The following is a 21,532-nucleotide window of genomic DNA, read 5'->3' on the forward strand; positions in this document are numbered from 1 at the left end:
ACAGCATTGCCTCCATTTTGCCGTCGTGTGTGTGTGCGTGCGCAGCGTCGGTGTAAACTGGGGAGAAAACAGGACAGAAAACGGACGCACCGAGAAAATCCCTACAGAAATGGACGGGTAATATTTTATCAATGTCACTTGACACACACACACACAGATAGCGCCGAGTGGGCGAATGCATCGTTTAACGGGGAAGTTAAGCAGGAGTCGTTATGGTTTCCATAGCCACGCGTTCTCTGCCATTAAGGAAGTGCCTTATGTTAGCATGCTAGCATAACTTAGCCAAAGCCCGCTGTTAATAACAGTTGTTGCGGTGTTGCTTCATTTTAATAAACATTTGCACGAAGGACGACGTGCTATGGAGAGGCGTTGAATGCAGCCCTCACCAGTACTCCATATCCTACATAGTGATTTACAGCTGGGTGCTAACTAACGTACAGTGCCGTTGGTCCTTTGTGTTGTAGCTAGGTAGCATTAGCTGCTGTATGTGATAAGCATGAGGTCTGCGCTGCTTTTAATACATATGTCTTAGCATAGCTTAAACAAACACCTGCGTTAACTAACAGGAATGGGCTTAAATATTAACATTAGTTGAATTGTGACTGCAGTTAATATAACATTTGAAAAGCACACTTGTTAATATAATGCTTATTCAATGACATTTTATTGCCATTAGACATCGTGCAGGGACATACATGACATAAGAATAGACGGTCTATACATAATACTGGAAAAGAGACACGTTCAGTTCAACTATATATGTATATGTATGTATGTATGTATGTGCGTATGTATATATATGCGTATATATATATATATATATATATATATACATACACACACACACACACACATATACTTATTTATTTATTTCTCTTTAAATCTGCAATAATAATATGAAACTCAGGTATGTTGTCACTCAACACCAGTATTACTATTGTACATAATGTTATCATTATTTTTACTATTGTTGTTTTATTGCTTTTATACCTACTTATTATTTATTGTTCTTTATTCTTTTGTATTGACACTTTTCCATTTTTTCTATCCACTACTGCAACAATGTAAATTATTAATTTCCCCATTGTGGGACTAATAAAGGAATATCTTATCATAATAAAATGTAGTCAAAAATAGTAAAAGCAGAGTCGGAGAAATGTCAGTATATATGCAATTTTGTGTTATATATGACACGTATGTATACACATAACGAATGTGTGTCATTCATTAGAGGTTGACTGAAGCATGATCTCAGTGTTACTTTAAGATGTGATGAATCATAAATGAGCCCCATGAGAAATGAGAAGTTGTAACCTGACACCTGATGATGTTGATACCATGAAGAATAGAACACATACATATGAAAATATGTATGTGTTGAAAATAAGCATGACTTAGTAGAAAGTGGTAAAGTTGTCTTGTTAGATTGTGTTAGTTTGCAAAGGTGTGATTTAATAAAGAGCTTGTTGAGTGTATGTGATGAACATGGAACATTATATTATCACTCAGCCACTTAGAGTTCGTAATAGATGCCAACTCTAATGATGGATTGTGTAGAAAAAACAAAAAAAAAATTGTTTTTAATATTTTAACCAAACTATCAATATTTCTCTTTCAGCATCAGTGATGTTGCAGTTGGAGTGAAGGTGAGTTTTTCTCTTCTTCTTTTTATGTTCTCTTTCTCTTTGCTTTTTAGTTAGTGTTCACTGCACACAGATCACATGATCCTTCCTTGGCACTCTGTAGTTTGTTTTTGTTTTTTGCAATATTATGAAACAGCATGTTCATTTTCATTGCTTTTACACTGCTGTGGTTGCATAGAGACAGAGTGCAACACCTCATACTCTGAAAACCACGCCCACCAGAGGAGAAAACAATCAGCATCATAATAAGCCTGATATGTTAAAAACAAAACATTAACATTATTAAAAAGTCATCATCTACACACACATTATATATGAATGCACAGGCTGACATCACATGTACAGTAGATATACTACAGCTGTGTATATAAGTGCACTACATAACAGGCTGGCATGATACTGATACAGTTGATATGGTGACTTCAGCCTGTCAACATAGATAAGGAAATGACACGCACAGTCATGCCATCATTTCCTTATTTAGGCTCTTTGTAACAGTTGGGTCAATTACTAATAAAGCTTCTAAAAAGGCATTTTTACAAAGTATTTTCAGTATAAATGTAAATTGTATAAAATAATAAATAATGTGTTCAAACAAGTCTTGTTTGTTAAATAATGTTTCAAACTAAACTGTTTTAATTCATTTTTAACAGTATTTTTAACTTCACAACCCAAAAAAATGGCAGGTGGTTCCACCAAATATTTGTAAAAAAGTATATGTTTTCCTTATATTTATTTTAAGATTATCTTTTGCAAGTGTCTACACTGGCTAACACATTATTATCTTGTGTGTTTTGTATTTACAGTAATTTAGGATTTTTGCATACTATTGTCCACGTCTTAAGCATCTCTAGCACCCAGTGTTACATTTAAAGACGGGAGAATAATTACTCAAATACACAAATGAACGCATTCAGTACAATAACTACACATTACTGTTAAAAACCATTTGTTCACTTACCTGTTATTTATTTGTTTAAATTGATTGCACCACCTGATGATTATCAGTTGTGCCACCTGACAACATTAGTAAATATGCATTTTTATTTCAAATATGAACTTGTGTTTTAGTCATCAGTCTCTATTTAAGTTTTTTAGAGTAAAATAGTCAAATGATAGTAGTACATTTATCACAAACAGGACTCTTGACATTTGATTTCATTTGGTACATAGCAACTGGATTAGGTTTCAGCTGTATGCAGGTTAGCTATTCTCACGCCTACATTAGGGTGGAAAAAAATCCAATATCCATATGTTTATGTGTGTGTGTATATATATATATATATATATATATATATATATATATATATATATATATATATATAAACAAACCTCCTTTTTTGAAATAACCTCTTAAATGTGGTTATCAAACACTTGTGACAAAGATAAGTAATGATGGCTGTGATGTTTTACTGTTAAACAACAACAATAATAGTATATATAATATTTTATAGAATAATTATATAAAATAGTAAACTTCTGCAGGAATTTATTGATATATATATATATATATATATATATATATATATATATATATATATATATATATATATATATATATATATATAACTACAAATTAAAAGTCAAATTTACAAAAGATTGCTGCCTTTATGACTTATAATAAATATATTGGCGATATATCTGTGACATGATCCAATAATATATGTTGACTGATATAATCATTAGAGCGTTTAGACATGTTACTGTGTGCTAGCAGAGAGGAGTTATGAGCTTCAATGAAGAGTGATGAAAGTCACTTCCTGGTGGGCGGGTCTTAACTGTGCTCTGTCTCTATAGAACAAACTACATGATATTAAAGAAATGAGTATTCTCTGTTAAATTGAACTTCATTTTGGGCTGCAGCTACTATTTTCATTATCAATCTCTTTGGACTAAAGATTTGTTTTTAGTGTGTGAAAATAGAATAACATTGACCAGAGTGGAAGCTGATTGAAATTAAACATCTACTCCAAACAACAGTTCATATCCCAAACATGTCTACTATACTTTCATATAAGACATTGAAAACCAATATTGAGCTTTGAGACAGTGGAAATGGACAAGTTTGCTCCATTTCTGCATCAAAAATAACTCAACTGATGAATATCAAAATAGTTGCCAATTCATTTACTGTCAGCCGTGTTGATTTCAGCTTTAATTTAGTGACACTTGTTGGCATTTGCTCCATCGTGTGTCTCATAGTAAAACCCTTTTTAATTTCCTTTTTGGCTACACTAATTAGTGGATTGGTGCTTACAGTAGATTTACAGTATCATTCTTCTGGACTAAAATAAGAGAAATCTAGTGTGGAGAATTGGTTTAGAAGAAGAGAATGCTGCATTTCTACGCCTTCTCTTAAACCTTCTGGAACACACAACCATAAATATTAAACCACTTTTCATTTCAAATCCGTTTTTTTTCCCGACATTGCCCCCTCGCCTAAACATCTTAAGTCAGATTTCTTTGACTTGGTTTCCTGGTGTAAGTTAAGTTGTTTCTGGCAACCTAACCCGATTTTGACGAACACCAGCTGCATTTCCGTCTGCACAAAACAAAGTTTAACCCCCCCCCATAGGGGAAACAGAACAGTCATAAAATACTGATTCCTCTGATATGGTTGGGTGTTCGCCACCCCGTTTATTTCCTCAATATTTTAACGTGAGACACAAAGCAGAGAGACAGAGAGAGAGAGAACGGGGTCTCCAGCTGCTGGGGAGAGAAATCATTTGTGGGATTCTTTAGGGGGCTCGTGCGCAGCAGCGGGGGCTTTGCTCACACTTTGGCCTAAGTCAGACAACTTTATTACCCCTCTTCCAATTTATTTGTGTCATGTCGCCGTAGCAGCGGCACCCGCAAACATCTCAGTTTATCGTAACCATAAAGAATGTTAGTGACAGAAGAACAATTGGTTCAAATTCAGTCAGACAGAAACAAGGAGGGGGTGTATGAAGCTATTATAAAGTTGTGCGCGTAATGGCTCCCCAGCCAGGTTCCTCGTCATCCCATCAGTCAGGTTTAAGAGCACGGAGCGCCCCCCCCCCCCCCCCCCCCCCCCTCAAAGCAAGCCTTCTGGGACCTCGTATAGCTCAGGATGAAATGACACATGTTGACATCTTAAATTCAGCAAGATTAAAGCCACACCAGCAGAGGAGTAGCCCGAGCCCTCTTCTGCTGCTTTATGTCTCTTTCTACCTCCTCAACGCCCCCCCCCCCTTTGTTCCTTTTTTTCTTTTTAAACTGTCTTCAGAGAGATCAGTTTTTATTGTAGTCTTTGAGAGCCTGTCTGGAAAATGGAAATAGTTTTTCCCGCCATTATTTCACAACTGAGCCTGACTGTCTTTTGTCTTCTGTCTTTTGTCTCCACAGAGAGGATCAGATGAGCTGAGTATGTACAACAGTCCCAACTCTGGCATGAGCAGTATCAGTGGTGAGTTCGTTCCGACCACCCCGGAACTAGGACGAGGGGAGGGGGACGGAATTTGCATGAAGCCCAATTAAAAAAAAAATAATAATAATATATTTTGATCCGTAGCGACAGACGGCAGGGAAAAGAAAAATGAAAGGGATTAATAGGTTGTTTTTATTTTTTTGAAAAAGTGAAACAGGCTGCATCAGTTTGAGGCCGTTTCTCTCACGGGAGGCGTTTTAATGCCTGAATAACATCACGCTCCTCAGTAGGTGGGCACCCACACACCACAGCATGTGACTGGAACAGACATGGTGGATCCCACTGCATTTTAATGCCTCCTCACTGTTAGATCATATCTCAAGCAGCTCAAAGAAAATGTGCACAACTAACACGCAAGTGGAGCTTTTAAACCCTCCGCCAATAAAATAAGAGCAACATTAAGCCACACACAAGGATTTTGGGATTGTCTTATTAATCAAAGTCTGACTCTAGCATTCCTATACAAGATACCCCAGATGTCACCCCAGAGGCCTTTCTAACAGAGAGATACACAATCTCAGGCTGCTTTCACAATATCAACCATCATTGGTAATGTTCAATAATGACAAACTGTTCTTCTGAAGCTGGATTTTCAATTCAGATTAAAAAAATGCCTTGTTAAGAAAAAAAGTCAATAACACAAGTAAGTCAGGTGATTTGCTACAAAACAGAATTATTGATCATCTACGAGTTATTAAACTGGCAAAGAAGTGTGAAGCCTTTATCATCAGGAAAATTAAAGAAAACACAAAGGTTGAGATGTATGTGTAATACAGAGGATGAGGTCATGTTAAGTACTCTGTCTTTAGTGCACAGTGTTCCATTGATGGAGCACAGTGCTTCTAAAAAATAATCATACTTTCAGCAGTGCAGCTAAATGATGAATTTTACATCATACGTAATAATCACAGCCAATGTAAGCTGCACACACTTCAAAAGGGTGGAGTAACTACTTTGATTGATGGAGTAACTGTCAATCATTTTTAATATGGAATGTTACAGGTTTACAATTGTAGATCAATCAATCAATGAACTTCACCAATATGCTGCCTGAAGCCAGTGGAACCAGCTGTCCATCACTTTCTAATGCAGCTCATTTAGAAGTGGCTGATTCATCAAACATACTATATTTTTGACCAATTCCATATTTTGACAATATTGTAGGAATGACTATCGGTGCTTTCACAAAATATTGACACACAAGATTTTTGTAAAATAATCATCAGTAATGTGGATGAAGGCAAATAATGGAACAGTCTGATAAGGTCGGAAAGTTTTTACCGTAATGCAGCCTTTAAAGACTGGAAAATACACTTATTCCATATCACCATATTCAAAATCTAAGACGATATCTATAAACAATATCATTGTAAAATCGACTTATTGCCCTCCCCTAATCGCAGCTCTATATTTTATTAAATATAAATAGTTGCGTTTTGGCTTTTTTAAGCTGCCAAACATGAAACCTGTTTTGGCATTTGGCTTCTGTCGCTCTCCACCTCTCTCACACACAAAGAAAAAACCCTCACATACTTGCGTCACACACTCCTCCGCCCATCCAGAACACTCCAGACCTCTCTCTCTTGGGCAAACTTGCAAAGTCCTCACACACACACGCGCAATTTGCTGAGTGTAGTATAAACTAGCTCCAACAGTAACATGCTGCTCTAACACTGATGCTTCACTATTGTACTGGGGTGCAATATATTGAATTTTAGTTTTACTAATATTTTTTCTACTCCATTAATATACATGAGGGGTGCAAAATATTTGGAACAGTTGAAGCCTGTATTTATTCCAGAGGAGAGTCTCCCAAAACCTGAACACCTGTTACACACTGAATGTTAAACATGTTATACAACCCAAACATTTTGGGCAGTGTGACCATTGTAAGGGAGAAAAGGTAGAAGTGTGGGTGAGCTTTTTTGGGTATAGAAGTCAAAGTATTGGGAGAACATGATGGTTTTTGGGTTTTTCACAGGATCTCCAGCCTTGTCCCCTTTAAAAAAAATGAGGACAATGTCATTGTTTTGCTCAGCACAGTTAATCAATGCTTGTGCTAAATTTTAGACGGGGCTTCCAATGGCAGTGACAGTAAAAAGCAGAAGGTGGAGGAGGCCCCACCTTCTCGCGTGCTCCACATCAGAAAGCTACCCAACGAGGCCTCAGAGACAGAAGTCATCGCCCTCGGCTTACCTTTTGGCAAAGTCACCAACATCCTCACACTTAAGGGGAAGAACCAGGTGAGTGGTGTTTGTAGAATTCTTCACTTAACAATGGCATGCTGTCATTTCTAGTGTAGCTGGTGAGAATAATGCTTTCATTCTAGATTTGAGGCCAGATTTTAATTTTTTTGTCTTGAGCACCACAAGAGCACATTGGATACATTCAGCATTGCTATCTTGAGCAGCATCTGAAACACGCCCACAATTCCATACAAAAAGCTGGCCAAGAGCCTATTGTGAGTCTGCAGAGGAGGGCTGGGAGGGCAGATGACATTTGTCCCTTCCAGTCTCGTCAGGCTCAGCTGCTTTGTTCTGCTCAGAGGAGCGGTGTCACTGCATCCATCAGCTGCTGCCTCATTTCAACATTCAGATCACTTCATCTGTGTTGCTCTGATAACACTGCTGCTTCAGTGCTGGATTACATTTCACTCTGTGGTAGTGCTTGTGTTACACCCACTTATTTCTCTATTACTCCATTACTCAATAAATCATATTATAGCTTGGCCCATATATCCTTCTATTATCTCAAATATATCCATATCAAGGTATATGTGCTTTTTTTCTTTTTTAAAGTTATATAGGCAACATTTTATATATTTGATACTATTTCTTAATTCAAGTTAAATATACATTTCTTTGGTTGTTTTTTAGATAGTTATTTATAAAAATAAATTCTACTTACCTCATGCTACACCCTTTTTCAAACATTGAATGGTTGTTGTTTTGTTTTTTATGTACAACTTTGCTGTTATTTCTATTTTATGTTTTGCTGCCTATATATTTTATTTTATTTTAACATCGAATGAATAGTCTAAACTTAAACGTAGCTAAACTAAATCAGTGACGTTTACTGTGTTAGTGCACTGATGCCATTTTATACAATAAAGTGTATTAACTGATTACATATCTTTGTGTCAAGTGTTGAATTACCAGATCATTGCAAAATAAAGAGAGTTTCTGTTCCTATTCTGTATATTTAATCATTAGTTGACATTTTTTAACTCTCTATCATTGGTATGGGCATCAGCCCCAAAAATCCAGTATTGTCAGGCTCTAGATTATATTACAGTTGAAGGTTCATTCAGATTTGGACTGAACAGTTAATCCACATGTAATCAAAATAGCTAACATCTTTGTTTGGTAATCACACCATAATCATTTGAATATGCCTGTCAATGAAAATGAGAATAATGATTTGACAGATGCAAAAATATAATCCCCCCCCAATATCACAAATTATATCACAATTACATTATTAGTCAAAATAATCACAATTAGATACTTATTCAAAAAAGTAAATCCTTAGTAAAAATGTAGTAGTTATTATCAGAGGAAGGTAACAGTGGTGGTAAGTTCACTTTTCTCTCTTCTTGCAGGCATTCTTAGAGATGGGCACAGAGGAGGCAGCCATCACCATGGTGAACTACTACACCACAGTAACTCCTCACATCCGCAACGTTCCCGTCTTTATCCAGTACTCCAATCACAAAGAACTCAAAACCGACGCTGGCAATCAGGTTAGTAGAGCTGTTGAGCTTAACGTGTCCGTCAGCTCCTGTAATGGTGACTGACAGCTTGTGTTTGGTCGTAGCGGACCCAGGCGGTGTTACAGGCGGTGTCAGCTGTCCAGTCCGGCGGCTCACCTAGCTCAGACGTACAGGAGGCTCTGGCTGCAGCCTCCAGTCCTGTGCTGAGGATCATCATCGACAACATGTTCTACCCCGTAACACTGGACGTACTGCAACAGGTACAAAGGATGCTTTTATTTTGACGGGATACATTGTACAGTGAGCACTTCTACTTTGAAAGCACTGCTTGTCATTTACACCAACAAAAGTAATTTAGTATGACAGATCTGCATAGAAATACAGCGTAGTTATATTGTATCATTAGATCCAAACATTTGAATTTCATATTTACATTCTTACATTGCACAACTTGTTTACACCAGGGATATTTAGCTTTGTGGATGTTAAGTGACCTCAGATGAAATAAAAGGCTAGTTGTACTGTGTTACAAATCATTACAGCTTTGATCTGTATTGTTTTTCCATTGAATTGTAGGCTACATTCTCTGATGTGGGTTATATTTACACCCCTGCAAATAAAGGATTTTTCAGTTGTGGTGATCCCACCTAGTCACAAATGGTCCAGTTGGCATGTTTGAGAACATATGCTGTTAAAGTTAGTGGTTTCTTTTGTTTCATTGCAGATTTTCTCCAAGTTTGGCACAGTCATGAAGATAATCACATTTACCAAGAACAATCAGTTCCAGGCTCTTCTGCAGTTCAGTGATCCTGTCAATGCACAGCAGGCCAAGCTGGTGAGAGATCCTCCTCATCTACTGTATTAACTACTAATCACTCCTTAACTGTCCAGCTGTGTGTCACTGTCTCACTATGACAGAATCTTTGAGCTCTTCCCCCTCCTCTTCCCACCAGGCTCTGGACGGTCAGAACATCTACAACTCATGCTGCACGCTGCGTATCGACTTCTCCAAGCTGGTCAACCTAAACGTCAAATACAACAACGACAAGAGTCGCGACTACACGCGACCCGAGCTGCCAGCTGGAGACGGCCAGCCCAGCCTTGACTCCACAGTGGCTGCAGCCTTCAGCAAAGACTCCAACTCCCTCCTCGGTAAGATCCCAGGTACATGACACTTTTATTATTCCTCTTTTTAAAATATCTCTGATCTTTAAGATACAGTCTAGACCAGAGGTGTCAAACTCATTTTCATTCAAGGGCCACATACAGACCAATTTAATCTCATGTGGGCCAAGAGAAGGATGGAGGGAGGGAGGGAAGGAAGTAAGAAAGGTAGGAAGGACAGAAGGAAGGAATAAACAAACAAAAAAAGGGGAAGGTAGAGAGGAAGGACAGAAGGAAGAAAGGGAGGAAGGACAGATGGAAGGAAAGTGGGGCTGGATTGCACCCCTAGATGGACCGGTTCTGGCCCGCGGGCCGCATGTTTGACACCCCGGGTCTAGACTAACGGGTGCTTTTAAGTTGTGTTCATGACCAGCTTGTTTGAATGAGGACACCATGTGATTCTATTTATTTCACATGGTGGGAATTTATTTGAATCAGATTAGAGACAGGACTGTGTTAATGTATAAGAACTGTGACTAAAACAGTTAGAATAGAGTTGTAGATATTTAATAGTAGCTTTTACATTAAGGAGCATACAGTGATTTTAGGTAGCTGTAGTGTACAGTAGTCTGTTATGGTAGAGTTGTATTGCAGTGGTTTAGTGGCAGCGCTGCACCCCACTCCATGATTGTCTTGTCTACTTCCTGCCAGGAGCCCTGAACCCTCTGAGCGCGGCGGCGGCAGCCGCTGCTGCTGCAGGGAGGGTGGCCCTCGCTGGACAGGCAGGATCTAGCGGGGTGCTTCTGGTCAGCAACCTCAACGAGGAGGTCAGTAACTTTCACACACACACACACACACACACACATATATGCACACACACAGTCAGAAGAACCATCTAAAGCTTAAACTCCACCACCTTCACCCACCTCCCAAGCCTTCTGTTTTAATTCATCCTTCTTTATGCTGCCATCTCCATGTTTCATTACCTTGCATCAGCCAGTCAGGATACACTGAGCTTATTGGTGGGATTAATTGGTACATATTAAACTTACACACATTATTTTAGTAGTTACATATGACGTTTGTGTGATCTTGGGCAGTGAGTTTGAGAACATTAGAGGATGGTTTTAACCCTCACATACTGTTCATATTCTCACTCATAATTAGTCTCTACACCAATTCACATTCATATTCCCCATCAGTCATTAATAAATGCTTGATTAATATTATGGATAAAGACATATTTGGTCCAGAAGAACATTTTATAGAATATGATGAAAACATGTGATTGACATTGAATGCTGATTTTTTTTAAATAAACACTGGTCACATTTGTACATTTGCACAAAAATGATATTTCCAATGTTGTATACTGTGAGTCACATTAGGTAATGTCCAGCTAATAGAAATGTGTATAGGGTGTTTTTCTAGCTGTCACATGTTGAAATGGGTCACCTTTGACCCTGAACAGTATGTAAGGGTTAAGCTTGTTACAGCACCAAATGTATTATTATGAAGTTAAGTTAAGTTAACATCTGGAGAAAGTCCTCCTGAGTTGTCATTTCAAGTGTTTCCATGTGAGTTGGTGTAACATTGAATGTATGGTGTGTTTCTCTGACCTCTCTCAGCACAAACAGGAAGAATCACAATCAGTGTTTTAATGTGAAAATCCAAACCTTGTTAGAAGATCTCATTGGATCTTTTGTAATTTTAGACTTTTTTGATATGAAGCAACATTTTTTTGTCTAACCTTTTCTTTGCTGTATTTTCTAGAGTCTTTACAGTACATGCCCAGAGCCTCGCTGTTGTTGTTTTATTTCTTTTTCTTTTTTACGGTCAAGAGTCATTATGTCCTCGTAAGAGAGAGGGGTGGGGGGGAGAAGGGGGGGATTTGCTGTCTCTGTCACTGCAACCTAAACCTCCCCCTCTTTCTTTCCTCATCCAATGTTACTCCCTCCCTCCTCCTCCCTCCCCCCTCCTCCTCTTCTCCTCTTGTCAAAACTGTATCTAACTGTAGCTAACTGTCTGTCTTCTGTTTGTCTCTCTAAGCTGTCCTCACCTCCCCCCATATGAAAAAAAACACATGAAATCATTCTGTGGTCTCCTAACCTGTGTCTCTGCTCTGGGGGAAACAAAAAAAAAACACTGGCCTCTCTCAAACTTCTCTCCCTCTTCTTCCTTCCTCTGCACTTTTATTTTATTTTTATTTTTTTCTCTAACTGCGACTTCAATAACACCTTAATGTGTTTCTCACCTTAATGTCTCCTGTCTCTCCCCTCTCATCAAGTCTGAATGTGTCACACCAGAGCCTCTTTTTCATATTTTTGACAGTATCAACTAAAAAGATACTGTGCTTTTCAACTGTTTTTTTATTTTTTGTTAGCTTTTCAGACTTGTGTGAATGCCACCTTTTTTTTCCTCCACTTGAGTGGCCTTCACATCAACTCTCGCATGCCAAACTTTGTACCGCTGAGCTCAGATATTGAAGTTGCATGTTTCTCTCTCTCTCTCTCTTAACTAATTGTTCCCTCCCCTCCTCTTCAGCTTGTGTCCCGTCCTGTAGCAGCAGCATCATCATCCTCCCTTCGCTGAAAGATTGTAGATCTTCAGATTTCTGACCTGCTGCATGTTGTTTTTGTTTTGATTATGATCCCATGGTTCTGACTTTTATATTGCTTATTTATTTATTTATTTATTTTATTATTATAATTATTTTGACATGAATGTACCTTTTTTACCCCCATGCCTGTCCAGGGTGAAATACAAGTTATTGCTGTATTTTTTTATTTTTTTTTTAACTAAAGAAAAAAGAAACATTGATCCAAGCCATTATTCTCTGACCAAACTACCTGCATTATTCCAGTGTACTGACCTATATTTTATTTTTTGTCCCTCCCCCCTCCCCCTCCTCACTTTTTATTTCCCCTCCTCCCTCCCCCATCCTCTTCCTCCCTCCTCAAATTTGCATTTGCCTCCCTTTATACATCCTCTCTCTCTCTCTCTCTCTCTCTCTCTCTCTCTCTCTCTCTCTCTCTCTCTCTCTCTCTCTCTCTCTCTCTCTCTCTCTCTCTCTCTCTCTTTCTATTCATTCCCCCTTTCCTCTACTCCACTCCTTGCTGAGGGGGATTTTTTATTTTTTTTGAAACTCCTCAAATCATCCCTTCTTTCTCCTCCCTTACATTAACACCCCCTCCCTCCCTTCCTTCTTTCCGCCCTCCCTCCCTCCACCTCCTCCATGACCCACCACCTCTCCATCACTCTCCGGGGGAAAAAAAAAACACACAAAAAAAACCCAAAACAAACCACCATTCCTCCTACCTACCTCCGTTCTGGATCGATCTGTCCATCTCTACCTCCGCTCCGCTCCGACTCTTCTACCTCTCTACCTGTCTCACGCTGCTTGTTGCTCTTCTCTCCCTCTAAAGATGGTTACGCCCCAAAGTCTGTTTACCCTCTTCGGTATGTTATCGTTAGCTCTCTCTCTCTCTCTCCTCTCTCTCGCTCTCTCTTTCTCTCTCTCTATCTCTCTCTTTCTTTCTTTCATCTACCTTCTCTTTTTGTTCTATTTCCATTCTATCTTTGAGACATTTGTCATTATTATGATTATAATTCTAAGCTTATGTATATTTGTTTGCACACAGTAGCTTGTTTGGTAATAATAATACATTTTGGCCCCCTGTTTATTGGTTTGGGTTAATGTTGAGATTCACTACATATAATAACTAGCTATTGCACGGTTAAATGATTAATTTTAGCATGTATTTTCTGTTTATTTCTAGTCATCTGCCACAGCTTGATAACTTATCTGTTTAGAGGGTGTCTCTTCTCTCTTTCCCTCTTCTTTTCTACACATTCTCTCACTCTCAAGCCTTCTGTAAATTATCTTGTGTGTATTCTCTTCTCTTCTTTTTGATTCTTGTCTGAAAATATCCTTGTTCTCCAGCGCTAACTTTATTTTTTTTGTCTTTCTAACTGTCTGCTTTCTCTCCACCTTACCAACACAACCAACCACCACCCCCTCCTCCTGCTCCTCCTCCTCCTCCTCCTCCTGGCTCTGACGCAGGAGTCTACGGTGATGTCCAGAGGGTGAAAATCCTTTACAATAAGAAGGACAGCGCTCTCATTCAGATGTCAGACGCCAACCAGGCTCAGCTAGGTGAGCAGACTCCCTAACTCTCACACTGAGTCATGCAGCTTTAAATGATGATGGTGGATTGTTTTATAGATGCTTTTAAAACTCTGTCACCTAAATGTAAAGCAAACTCTAATATCTTATGTCAGCTACAGTTAGGCCTGTCACCATAATTATTGACAATAACTTAATTAACAGCATCATCATGTCTATATATGTCATATGATACAGGATCATGACCTTGTTCATTTTTTTGACCTCAGTATTGCCACACTGAGTTAGCAGCTGAGTCTATTCATGTCACATTGGCTAAGCTAGTAGTGTCTTCTATCCCTCACTGTGTACGTCCTGAGTGGAGACTGTAGAAGAATTAAAGGTAAATAACTCTGTCCCCAACCATTATATCATCATCATTATATCAGTGGTATAAAATGATCTTCAAATGACAATAATATTGTTTATCGCGAGTACTTCACAGACAATATCATCTAATAAAAGTAGTAATCATGACCGATCTAGTTGCTGTTGACCGAGAGGGCAGAACCAGGTTTGACTGTTTCTATGATTCATGTTTACTCCCTGTAGATGGAACCTGTCATCAATGTATCAGGGATGTAAATGACAAACCGAAATCATCTAACCCCAAACCCTAAAATTCCCCTTACAAAAAGACATTGAAACAAAAGACAAGGTGTGCAGAGCTGGATCAGCTGGTGCCCCCCCCCCACCCCCCACCCGATTAACTGATTACTGAAACTGTCATGTCTGTTCCTCTTGAAGTCATGGAGTGATACAGCATGGAGTTCTTCTTAAAGTCACAAACTATCTTTTTATCAAGTTCAGACAGCAACTGTGAGAGAGCCTGTTAACCAAACATCTGCCAGATGTTTCATTTCAGCCACAGACTGAATGTTAACTGGCTACAGCTGATCCAGTCTCTCATCAGTGTTTATCATTGTAACCAGTAAAAGTGACAAACTGCTGCCTGTTCTGTATATGGCTCATGGCTTTTAAAGGTTTGTTAGGCTCTGAGTGCAGACCTGGAACAGGATCCATGATGAACTGACCGCCCACAATGACCTAATGTATTGGTTATTGTGGACTATCTCTAAGCATTTTCTCAACTTTACTAAAACACCATAATGATCTGTTGTTAATGGATCCAGTTTTAACAGTGTAGTGTAGCTGTGTATTCAGTTAGAGCAACCATTAAACATCACATGACAGACCACTGACCCTCACCGGTTTACGCTCCTCCTCCTCGTCCAAAGCAATGAGCCACCTGAACGGCCAGAAGATGTACGGGAAGATCATCCGTGTGACGCTGTCCAAGCACCAGACGGTGGCGCTGCCTCGCGATGGCCTGGACGACCAGGGCCTGACCAAGGACTTCGCCAACTCCCCGCTCCACCGCTTCAAGAAACCCGGATCCAAAAACTTTCAGAACATCTTCCCACCGTCTGCCACACTCCACCTCTCCAACATCCCGTAAGTAGCAGAGCAGTCAGCAGAGCAGGAGAACACATCTAACTACTTTATGCCAAAGAATTATGACAACTCAGTGATGTGTGTGTGTGTGTGATAACGTTGCTTGAATTCATGTGTTATGTGTGTTCTTCTTTGAAATAGACAAGATGTGACGGAGGATGACCTGCGGCTGCTGTTCTCCAATGCTGGAGGCACTGTGAAAGCATTCAAGTTTTTCCAGTACGTATCTAACAGTGAAATAAGTCTCATTTCTCCACTGTACAGTAACCCTTCAGGATTGTGGGTCTCTTGTAGTTGTGCCCTCCAGTGTTCCCCATGACACCACCGCTTTGTTTCATATTTTCCAGGGATCGTAAAATGTCTTTGATCCAGATGTCGACAGTGGAGGAGGCGATTCAGGCCTTGATCGACCTCCACAACTACAACATGGGCGGCAACCAGCACCTGAGAGTCTCCTTCTCCAAGTCCACCATTTAAGAATGTGACCCACAAACCAGAGTTGAGCGTGTATGGGGGAGCCGGCCGTCAGCAGCCTTTCAGACCGTGTCTGGACACTGGGGGACGGGGGGGACGGGGGAGGGGGGACCACATCGATTGAATCAGTTTTGTTGTTGGGGTTTTGTTGATCCTGTCATTCCTTGAGAGAGACTGAAACCTTTGACTTGCATCCTGTTTTTTAAAAAAAAAAAAAGAACAATTGAATACGTTACAGATACTGGATGCTCCCAGCTGATCTTAACTGTACCTCTGTATTTTTATGTCAAGCAAAATATTGACATGATTGATTGTTCCCCTGTATGATAGTTTGATGTAGATCAGTGTGTAACTCTTGATTTAGTTGAAAAGATACAGTACTTATGTGCCTTACTTGACAATATCAACTGTTTCTACAGCTGGACATGTTCATTAATACCCTCCTATGCTTTTGAGGCACATTGGTATTGGATATTTTTATGTTTTTGTCATCTTCTAGATGTTATTACATTTTTTTGAAGGTCTACCACCAACCAGGCGTTGCTTTTTTTTGTTCCATTTCAGAGTTTTTAGATTCATAACATTTTCCTTTTTAGTTTAGTAAGAGAGAAGAATATACCTGAGGCAAGAACATGTAACATGAGTTTTTACAGCAGCCTGCAACGCACAGTTGAACTTGAATTCCATTATTCCACAAGTACTATGTTTCAGTGTAAGATTGTTCTCCCCTAGTTTCGAATTCACAATCCATGCTTCAGATAAACGATCACAACTGGGCTCGTGGCTAAATATTTCTTTCTTTCTATCTGTGTTTCTGAAGCCTTCCATGCGTTTTCCATTAGCAGTGAGGTGTAATCGTCGGTGACCATGGTTTTCTAAGCATGTATAGTAACGATAGGATTTCACATCACAAAGTGTTGCATGCTGTGGAAGCAGTTAGAAGATTGAGTCCACTGTGATTTCATTGTCATGTGACAGTTTATTGGAGAGGGCTACTCGGTTGGACCAAAGTTTCTGTGCCTTTAGTGTTCCTTTTAATTCATTTGAACGAAAAAGTATTTGGAAACACTGAAATTTTGCGTTTCAGGGAAAAATGTCCACAATCTTAAGTGTTAATTCCCTCATGTTTTTTAATACAAGACCTCTTGACTGGAGGTGTTCATTCAGAAATAAGGTTTATGTATATTTTCTTTTTTCCTCCCAAGTCCGATTTTCTACAGCTCAAAAAATGTAAGGATTTGGTATAGTCTGAAGAGGCACAATTAAAGGTTGAATTATTTTCTAACAAGGGGAGGTGCGACTTGGTTTCCTGCTTTTTGAGTTTTCCCTCTCATGGTCTCTCTTGTGTATTCTTGCATTACCTCTGTAGCATGCCTAATAAAACTCTTCTGTAGCTCTGCATTCACCTCCTCTGCCTCTCTTCTTTCTCTGTTCTGTCTGCTCAGCTCACTTCTTTCAGTCCCAGGGTGGGAAGAAAGCCAAAAATCCATTTTGGAGCCACTTGAAAACAAGCTCTAATAAGCCAGATTGAGCTCTCTGATGGTACTAATTCACAGGACAAGAAGTACATTTTCTTGATGTGTTTCCCACCCTGCCAACTGACACAATCTATTCCTCTTGATGTCTTGCTCTTCTTTCCTCTGGTAGTTGCCTATTTTCTAATCAGTCTCTAAGGGCCTCCTCTCCTGACAATCTGTCTGATCTATCTACTTGCTCTCACACCTTTATCAATTACATAAATGGCCTCCGTTGTAATTTTTCCAAGTTTTCAGCATCTCACTGTACTGCTAGCTTTGGAGCATTTTTTGAGTACTGGCACAAATATAGATAATGTGATGTGTAAAGCCAATTAAAGCTTCATTGTATTACTAGAGGATGCCACCGAGGGGCATGATGGGATACTTAACCCAATTACAGATGTTCTGGGAAAAGTGTAGGTCCATCCATTTTCTGCTGCTTATCCTGGACCAGGAGTAAGGAAGCCCAGACATCCTTTACCATGGCAACACCCTCCAGCTCCTCCTAGGGGATCCTGAGGCATTCCCACACCAGAACAAGTGTGTAGTCCCCTCCAGCAGGTTCTATGTTTGCGGCCCCAGGGTTTCCCAGCAGTGGGACGTGCCAGGAACGTCTCCAGAGAGGCATCCTGACCAGGGGCCCAAAACAACTCAGCTGGCTCCTGTTCCCCTCTGGATGTCCAAGATGTGGGTGGCATCCTTCTTCAGCCTGTTAGCATCCTTCAACGTTGGTGTCCACCACAGTTCTGAGGATCTGAACATAGTCCACTCAGACTACCCAACCCCCCCTGGGATGCAGGAGAAATTAATCCAGTGGTGGGACTTGAAGGCCTCGTGCACAAGGCCTTCTGCCAGACATTCCCAGTCCATCTGCCTGGCACACTCCCCTGCCAACCATCAATACTAAATCAATCTAGTTTTTCTATTCAAGGCATCAGCAGTCACATTTAGACAAATCAAGTACAAACCTTCCAGAGTTACAATGTTTTTAGTCTAAAATCCCCTCACTGTATATTAGATACAGATGTTTCACTGTATATTAGATACAGATGTTTCACTGTATATTAGATCTATAAAATATAGAGCATGATACCAATGTGTGCTTTACTGTATGACTTCAAAGATGCACAACCCAGTCCATCACTGCTTACAGATGTTAAGTTCTGATTGCCACCCAGCAGTTCTGATACAAGTATCAGATCAATAACAGAAAATGTAGCTGTGTAATAATGGATCATGTTCTGCACATAAACACTCTAGTCAGTGTATGTACTCTGCTTTTTTGCTGCGATTGTGCTTATGCCTGCAGAAATCACATTGATGGTTCTGTCAATTCACACACACACACACACGTCTTTGTCACCTAGCATTATGCTGGTACTTTTATTTTCAACAGCAAGGTGTATTCCATAGAACATGAGAAGAAAAATAGTCCAATAGAAAAAAGACATTTGAATAGAATTTAAAAGAAATAAAAATAAAATAGAAGATATAAGTAATGTCAAATGTAATAAGAGATAAAACAGGAGGATACAAATTCCATTGTTACAGTGCAGTGTGAGATAGCAATAAATAGTTCCACATTTAATCTAATAAAAGTCAGTGGCAAACAGAAAAATCTGCACCCTTGATTTAAAAGAGCTGAGTTGGAGCACGCCTCAACTTTTCTGGGAGTTTGTACACATATCTGATTCATCAACATTAATCTGATCAGAAAAAAGTAAAATGACTAATGTTTGCAAAATGATTTTAAAATGATTCAACGATTCAAAATTATAGCTTGTCAGTAATACATTTACCTCACAAATGTCAGATTGATCTCTCCTATATGTGATACTACATTAGCTGCTTTTTATAATTGTAGCATCACCTACTACATGTAAAATATCAATATTATTTATTATTCATATAGCATCAAATAACAACAGAAGTGATCTCATAGAGCAGGTGTAGACTGTACTGGTTATTTAAAGAGACCCAACATTCCCACATGAGCAGCATTTAGCAACAGTGGCAAGGAAGAACTCCTTTATTGAGAAGAAACATCAAGCAGAACCGGCCATCTGCTCTGACCAGTTGGGTTGAGAGAGAGAGAGATGCACAGCAACAACAATAATTATGGAAATATTCAAGATCTAATTAGAAAACACCTGAAGACAGCAATAGAGCTCGTGCTTTTTTGTTTTTGTTGTAAAAACAGCATCACAAAAGCTCTCACATGACATTACATCCATCAGTGCATCAGCAAACACTTGAGTTTGAAGGGGTAGAATATTGTAATCACTCTATATAATTCAGTCCACTACAGCAGCATCAGTACAGCCTCTTAAATAACCTGAGGAGTGTCAAGAGACAACAGAAAGCAGGTACAGGTAAACAGCATTTCTTTTCCAAGGTTAATGTATGGCATTGTGTTAGAGTGTATGGTTGTAGCTAATAAACTGGAGAGTCAGTGTATCTCATATGAGTAGCCACTGGTGACCTCCATTAAAACAGCAGCTTCTCACTGTGGCAAATACTGTAGAAGATACTGTAAATGAATGGACAATAAAGGAGCAAGACAACAAGTGACCCATACAAATGGTTTGGTAGGGAGCACTACTCTCTGTCTCTACAGTACAATAGTTTTTATTGGCGTTGTACATATAGAACAACATTGAAAGCAATCATTATTGGTCCCATAAGTAAAAAAGAAAGAAGGCACTTGAAAAAGAATAAATCAAATATGTAATAAGTACTGCAATTAAAAGAAATGAAAACACATAATACACACACACAAGACAGTCCACATGCTGCAATCAATATTGCACGATTCCTTTTATATTACACTTCAAATTGTTGTTGCAGTTATTACAGGATTATAGCAGTTGTTACTTTAGAATAAAAACTGTTTTTAACCTGCTTGTCTGTGTTTTAAGTGTCCTGTAATGTGTGCCTGAGGGATGCTGTGGGCTTTTTTGAGACAGCGGGAACTGTAAAGATCTTCCGGGGGGGGGGCAGCTGATGATGTTCCTGATGGTGGTGACACACATTTTAAAGCCTGGTGCTTTTTCTACTATAGAAGCCATTGTGAGTTCTTTTTTTTTCTCAGCTTTAAAGATCAAACTAAAATGAACACCTTTAAAAAGTAATCACAATCTTAATGTTAGCCATTAGCATTTTATGTATACATTCATAGCAGATCTGCCTCCTGAGAAAATGCTTATGGGTTCAATAGAATGTAAACTCAAGGATAGAAAATGGACACAACTGAAATGTGAACACTATCAGTAAGTATGAACACAGCAGGTTTCAGTCTCAGATGAAGACATTAAGCATCAGTTAAGTATGAACTCTTACGATGAGTGAAAATAAGACTGCAGCCAATGAGAGTGCTGCTAATGAAGCTAATCATTCAGCCGTGTGTGATGCCGACACTTTTATTCATTGCACGCCTTGCAGCACAGAAATAAATTAATTGATAAATAATTGATACAAATTTAATCACATTGTAATGAAAAATGACCTTTTCACACGTTAGCTATAATGTTATGTTAAACAGCTCTTTCACAAAGTGGGTCACATTTTTAAATGTGCTCGTCCATTGAAATCCCATTACTTTGAGTTGCTGTGAAATAGTGGATATTTTAATATGAGCAAAGGTACCAAATAAAAACTCTAGAAATGGACTGATTATCTCTTTTCATTTTAATCACCTTTTTTCTCTATAGCACCATCATCATGAAGAACTTCTGGGCTCCAAAGCAACTTCAGACTGTTCATATAATTCTCATTCTAGCCAATGCTTTCATAGATGAGTAATCAGGCTACATTAAAGATGCAAACCATATAGCATTCCATTTAAAATCCGTCTTTGTGTGAACAGCTGACTATATACTGTCTGAACATGTGCAACAGACAGTCTATAGTGACAAAAATGACTTCTTATTTATGTAACCCTCCTGTTCCCATCAACTGGGCAACCTTTGTCCTCCAGGGTCAAAATTGACCCTGTATGATTTGACTGTTTATAAA

At 39.0% G+C, this 21,532-nt stretch overlaps 1 protein-coding gene across 1 annotated transcript; it reads left to right on the top strand.

Moving 5' to 3' along the window:
- Window positions 1–33: 33 nt before the first annotated feature.
- Window positions 34–17,385, top strand: ptbp2a (polypyrimidine tract binding protein 2a). Its single transcript, XM_053342263.1, has 14 exons — window positions 34–117; window positions 1,619–1,646; window positions 5,010–5,070; window positions 7,162–7,334; window positions 8,693–8,833; window positions 8,908–9,063; window positions 9,528–9,638; window positions 9,757–9,967; window positions 10,619–10,734; window positions 13,333–13,366; window positions 13,971–14,063; window positions 15,311–15,527; window positions 15,669–15,746; window positions 15,875–17,385. Exons 1-14 carry the CDS (start codon window positions 110–112, stop codon window positions 16,002–16,004), a joined length of 1,557 nt encoding a protein of 518 aa, XP_053198238.1. The 5' UTR covers window positions 34–109; the 3' UTR covers window positions 16,005–17,385.
- Window positions 17,386–21,532: the final 4,147 nt, after the last annotated feature.

The sequence above is a fragment of the Scomber japonicus genome, chromosome 21, assembly GCF_027409825.1.
Source record: "Scomber japonicus isolate fScoJap1 chromosome 21, fScoJap1.pri, whole genome shotgun sequence".
Taxonomy (NCBI): Eukaryota; Metazoa; Chordata; class Actinopteri; order Scombriformes; family Scombridae; genus Scomber; species Scomber japonicus.